Below are 6,367 nucleotides of genomic sequence, written 5' to 3'. Positions count from 1 at the left end.
ACCCCACACAGCAGTTATGCAAAATGTTAATGAAAACTGAATGAAGACAAGGATCCCTTGTAAAGTCCTGCAGATGAAAATTATTTAAAAACTGTTATATCTGACAGTTGAAAAAAATTATTACAGGGTAGAATGGAATATAAAATAAACAGGGCTATTGATATAGAGGGACATTCAGAAAATATATTATCTCATAGGAGTTCTAGCTGGGCTTGATGGCACTCACCTGTAATGCTAGGTACTTCTGAAGTTAAAGTAGGAGGGTCCCAGCCTAAGACCAGGTCAGGCAACATAGAAACCCTATCTCAAAAAAGTAAAATAGAGGGAGTGCTGGTGAGATAGCTCAACAAGAACTGCTTCTGTGGAAGACCTGTTTGGTTCACAGCACCCACGTCACAGCTCATCACCTTCTTCTGGACTCTGGGCACCTGGCACATATGCAGTAAACCACATACATGTTAAACCGTATGTACACACCCAAGAGAGGGAGGCCAGAAGAGGCCTCCCCAGAGATATCCCCAGGAACTGGTGACAGATGGCTGTAAGCTGCTATGTGCCTGCTGAGAGCCAATCTGGTCCTCACTGGCTCGAGGCTAAGTAGACTAAGGTACTGGCCAGTGAGCCCTGGAGATCTGTCTTTTGCCACCTTAGACCCCCAAACCAGCATGTCTGTTCTAGGGATTGAAGTCTTTATGTTTATCAGACACTTTATGAACAAGCTATTTCCCAGATAGTTTTAAGTCCACAGAGACCATGGCCTTGCTTCTGGTTTGGCCTTAGCTCTTTGCTTCCTGATAGACTAGTAAGAGACAGTCACACGTTCCTACCTCCATGGACCAAGCCCACACGCCATGCCTTCTGTCACTGGACAGACAGCCGCTCACACTGAATTAAAACAAAGCTGTCTTGTCTTGAGCTGAACATTCAGAACTGTGTCACAACAAGGAAGAGTGGTGAACACTATCTGCACTAACACGAGTGGGCCGCACCTAAGCACGCCGTCAAACAGGAACTCAGCACAACCTTCTCATTGCAATAGAAAAATTACTGTGCGGCCACTTTAAGGGATCTTACCAAACAGAAGATAAAAAGCCTTGAACATACTACCCTGTAGAGTAAAAACAAAAATGTCTGATGATAGAACATCAAAAGCCTTAACTTTCCTTTAATAAAGTTATAATATACATATTTGCACTTAGGATCTTAGAGAAAATAAGAGTTTATGTAAAATAATGCTCAATATGTTTTATTGTTTAGGAAATGAAAATACAGTCCAGACCTAGAATACAGAGCTTGCGGCTAGCCTGGGCTACAAGCAAGACCCAGTTTTATGCTCTTCTTCTGAAAACAAAAGCAAAACCACAAACAAAAAATAATTAAAATAACAAAAAGGAGGTTACATAAGTTATTTCCTCTATTTCCTTCCTTCCCTATTGAGACAGGGCCTGACTGTCCTAGAACTGTGTAGGCTGACCCTGAACTCAGAGAATCCTACCTGGCTTGAAAGTGACATTTTTAAAGCTAAGCTTTAAAGTCCACTACTTGGGAGGCACAAGATTGTTTGAGCTAAGTTTAACATCTTCTTTTGTGGGAGTGAAATAGAATAAAATGAAGATGTATTTGGTGTTTTTCTTTTCCAAGACAAGGTATCTCTGTATATCCTTGGCTTTTCTAGGAACTCACTTTGTAGACCAGGCTGTCCTCTGCTACTCACAGAGATCTGCTGTCTCTGTTCCCAGGGCTGGAATCAAAGGTATGCACCACCATGCCCAGTCAATATATGGTGTTTTCAACTGACACAGAATACCAAGGTCTTAATGTTATGGGGGAAAAAAGTTGGAGAGAAACATTCAAATGTAAATAGTGGTGTCTGGCAATAAAATGGAGTAATTTATTTGCTTGTCCTCTCCCCGTTTCCCAATGTTCTATCATAAACACATATTTTTATAACCAGAAAACAATGTTTTTTTGTGTTTTTTTGTTTTTTTTTTTTGTATAGAAGGGGGAAAAATTCCCTCATTAAGTTAGGTCTAACATCTACATAAAGGAAAAGCATGTGGCACTTACCTGACCATGCTCCCTGCCCAGTTTCCAGAAGCTGAAATGCTTGCTCAAGAATGTATGTATGTACGCTACATTACTTATTATAAAATCTCAACAGTTAACTTCTGATACACGATGAATTCAAGAACAGCATCACAAAACACATCACTGAAGTATACTAAAATAAGGTTATTTACTGAAAAATGATACATTGGACATAATCTGTATATAGAACAAAGCAATTAATGGTAAACTTAATAAGGCACCTTTTAAATCAGATGCTGTACAAAATACATTTAGTGTGTTACATATCAAAGATGAATCTATATTTTTGGTGTTTTACAATTGCATAATAAAAATGCTTTATTTAGACCTGTCAATGCCTTATGTACAGTTTCCCTAAGCCATTAATATTTTCATTTTATACAATATATGCTACATTTTAGTTTTTAAGTGGGAAAAACAAAGGTCACTAAAGAGCTTAAATAATTCCACTGAAAGGAAAGCACAGAGCACAACTTACAATTACAGTATTATGTCTAACTCTTTGCAAAGCCATATGCACAGGCTTTCTCTATGGGATGATGCTTCCTATCCCCTGTGGGTTCATATACTGCCCCAAAGAATCAGGCTCTGCTTGCCTACTTTCTGCCATCTTACAGCCAGGAGGTGAGAACTGTCTCTGCTTAGTCTGACTCAGTAATCTGTGTTATTATCACAGGGCCACACCACCTTTTCACATCAGTTTCACTCCAGTTCAAATTATCTTAGACTTCTGGAAACATTTCCAAACAATATACATCTGAAAAGACAAGTGTATCACTTTCGAAATCTGCCCTGGAACAGACTAACCCAATGTATAATATAATATATACCTTAGGCCAAATCAGAGATGCAGGGTTCTTGAAAAACTAGTCCTTTTATTCTAAACGAGAAAAACATCTAAAAAGAAAAACATATTGAATATCACTAGAATAAATAAATTAAAAACTGGCACATTCTAGGACAACAGCTGATGAGAGCAAAGGTGACGTTATGGGCTTCAGAAAGTTTCTAGACACTGGAAAGGTAGCACAACATGCTGATTAAAATATCTTTTGTTATTTCCAGAGAAATCAGTTCAGATTTTCTCAGTGCTGTAGAAACCTCAGAGAATCAGGCTTGGGCAAATCTTAACATGCTCTGTACCGGAGAACTAGCGGTCACACAAACCACGCATGACGTCTTCCTGGATTACCTGGTATATATTTAGGCAGTTTGTGGTTTTGGGCTTTTATTTTTAATTATTTAAAGGATGGCTGATTTTAGCCATGTGATTTTTAAACTCCAGATTCAAAGAGGGACCAAATCATAGTTTCTAGATATTTATGAGTTTTTAGGTAACTACATAGTACTTAACACATCGCACAGTAGGTTCTATTCTTTTTTCCCTTAAGTCACTTCTGTGTTTATGTGGAGTGAATGGTGTGTGTTTGGGGGAGAGGGCCAGCCATGGAGTATGTGTAAGTCAGAGGACAACTAGGCGGTAGTTGGCTCCCTCCCTTCACTATGTGCATCCCAGAGTCTGAACTGAGGTGGCAGGCTTGGCAGCCAGTGCCTTTTTCTACTGAGCTGTCTCACTGGCCAAAGGTCTGAGGCATTCTTTAAATATTTCACTTACTGAATTTTAAATTTAAGAGTAAGAGGGAGAGGAGAACACTGTAAGTTTAATGCAACTTCCAATTTTAGGAATCCAAACAAGGAAAGACGGCAGCATCTGGCATTTCCCATGAGCACAGTGATGGCAGCATGGGAAGGCGGTGCCTGGAGCTCGCACTGCCTGCCTTACAATTAACTCCTGACAGCCTTTTCTTAGAGCACACTAAGTAAAAAGGAATCATCACAGTGCTCTCCACACACAATTTAATCATGTCTAACAATGAAGCTTACATTTCTTAGTTATATCATTAAGATGATAAGTGACTTTCAAGACTTAGTTTATTCAGAAAAAATATATCCAGGTTAACTGAGCTTAGGTAAAATCAGACCTCAGTGTTCTCAGGGTTTAGGTACACTAGGTGAGATCCATTAAACAGAACAGGCACAACAAATCTCAAATTTGTGGAATATGATATGTAGGTGTTATACTAAGTTTAGTCATGTCTGTAGATGGACAGATGCACATGTTCTACCTGCCTCTCATTTAATTTAAATCGTCCTATGTTTTGATATAACCACCTTTAGTTTATGTTTCATCCAAAGAGAAAGTGCCACTTGACCCTCACATGGCTTGTTTGCTTAGAATAAACATTTAAATAGTATGATATTGCTATTAGTTTGAACCAGAATTGTTCTTTAGATAACAAGACCTCTATAAAACACATACCATTTTATTTAATAATGTTCAGTGTAAATATGGGTAGTGACTGGGTACTTCTGCCTCTTTGTCTTCACAAGTTAGGGACCAGAAACTTTAAAACCAAATTCGAAAAGATTTAAATATCTAAAATACATTTACAATTATTGAAAACAGCAGCTGACATCCTCATAATGAGACGGTATCTTAGTGAAGTTTTAGTTTGAAGTTTTTAAATGCATGAACTCTGAAATTCATACATAGCTCTACTTTAAAACATTTAAGGATCAGATGTGAGACCCATGTGAACTGTTCTGTATAGAACTGAGCAGGTAGGTAAAACATGGCTAGAATCAAGGCTATGCAGGTTTTGAAAATAAAAGCACATTACACATGATAAACAACTTCCCTTTTTAAGAGGTACAGAGAACAAAGACTCCAGAATCTGATCACAGGTACCCACAATGCCATTAGATGCAGTAAGGCAGACTCACTCCAGGAAGAGGTGTTTCTTTCAAAGTATGGTTCAAGATGGTGAGCTCCAATTCTGAATAGGAGGCATTTTATAACAAAAATAATTACCAAAAGGAGAACAAAATCGTTACTGGAGGAAAACCGTCCAAGTCTATGGACACTTTACAGTTTGGCCTTTACAACTATTATGCTAAAAATAAGTTGGTGGAGAAGTTACTACAGTTACAAGGTAGATGGCTTTTATGAGATTGGCGAATGTTGATTAGATATTGCATATTTAAACCACTGGCCACAAATACCCTCCTGTGCAAACTTTACATTCTTGTCTTCAAGCCCCATGGCAGCAGGGGAATTCTGGTATGCATATCAAAGTCATGGTGCACCATCATAAACCAGGCAGTATCCCAAAGAGATCATAATCTATAGGCTGTTTACAAAGACAGAACACAGACAGATATTTTCTCTGGTAGAAGGCAAATATGCCTTTCTCCACCTCTGCTGAGCTCATTCATCTTCTTAAGGCTTTCACAGAAAGCACACTGTATGGACAGGAGAGTGAGTACCCAGAGTTTGACCAGAGACTTCTTACCAGGACTGGATTCTTGACGCAGTTTCATTAAAACCAAAAAAGCATCAAAACCCCATATTTAAAACAAAGCTGTCCATATATAAAGAATGACACGTTTGAAGTTCCAATCTTGTATTCTGCAGAGTACTGAAAGGTTTACTGTTAGCAGCCTGTGAAGATGTAGAGGAAAAGTCTGGAAACCAAGCCAACATCCTATTCCATGCTAATTCCACCCATTCCTTGGGTGAAGTTCTTGCAGTCTACATTCTCCTTCAAAATGGTTCAACTGTCAAATCTTTACATCCTGGGATTCAACCATTTTTGCAAGCGTCTTCTTGATTCTCAAAGCTGTGAGTCTGGAGGCTGGATTATGGGCCCAGCATTCTGACATCAGCTTCAAAACTGCTCGAAGACACTAAAGAGAAATGCAGACAGAGTGAGGTAAGCACAGAGTAACTCAGCACCCACTGATTGCTTTACAGGGACTTGGCTCCAACTTACTTCATCACTGTTCCAACGATTAGACACGATTGGCCGCAAGCGTTTCACACACACAACCTCACGCATGTCTTCGTAAGATGGGTCACTGGGCACCATGTTGTAATATGGTAATTGATATTCCTCCACAATTCCTGCAGGGAGTGTGAAAACACAGTGAGCAAAAACATGGTAGTATGACAACTCTTAATCAACATATACAGCATCTCTCATTGAACTATGGAACTAAGAATGGATTCCTACATAAAAAAGAAACATAATCTGAATGGATCCCTTTTAATAGTAAATGTGTATTTTTCTACTATTTGTGACCCATTATTCTCCCTACCTCTGACAGAATGAAATCTATCAGCAATGGTAAGTGTTTCTTTTGCAGGGAGAGCAATTGAGACTCTGGGACAAGAGGACTGTGATTTGAAGCCAGCCTGGGCTACAAGTAACAAAACAAA

The 6,367-nt window shown here is 38.9% G+C and overlaps 1 protein-coding gene across 3 annotated transcripts in view; it reads right to left on the bottom strand.

Annotated features, from left to right (window-relative positions):
* Window positions 1–1,277: 1,277 nt before the first annotated feature.
* BMPR1A (bone morphogenetic protein receptor type 1A) overlaps window positions 1,278–6,367 on the bottom strand; it is a 90,903-nt gene continuing 85,813 nt past the window's right edge. For all 3 annotated transcript variants that reach the window (XM_080926094.1, XM_080926095.1, XM_080926096.1), the window contains exons 12-13: window positions 5,922–6,052; window positions 1,278–5,835 (exon numbers count right to left, since the gene is read on the bottom strand). In XM_080926094.1, coding sequence (XP_080782220.1) covers window positions 5,710–5,835; window positions 5,922–6,052 — 257 coding nt within the window. In that variant the 3' untranslated portion in view covers window positions 1,278–5,709. The remainder of the gene's footprint in view (window positions 5,836–5,921; window positions 6,053–6,367) is intronic.

This window comes from Micromys minutus (assembly GCF_963924665.1).
Source record: "Micromys minutus genome assembly, chromosome: 12".
In the NCBI taxonomy this organism is placed as follows: Eukaryota; Metazoa; Chordata; class Mammalia; order Rodentia; family Muridae; genus Micromys; species Micromys minutus.
This window is presented reverse-complemented; position numbering and strand designations above follow the sequence as displayed.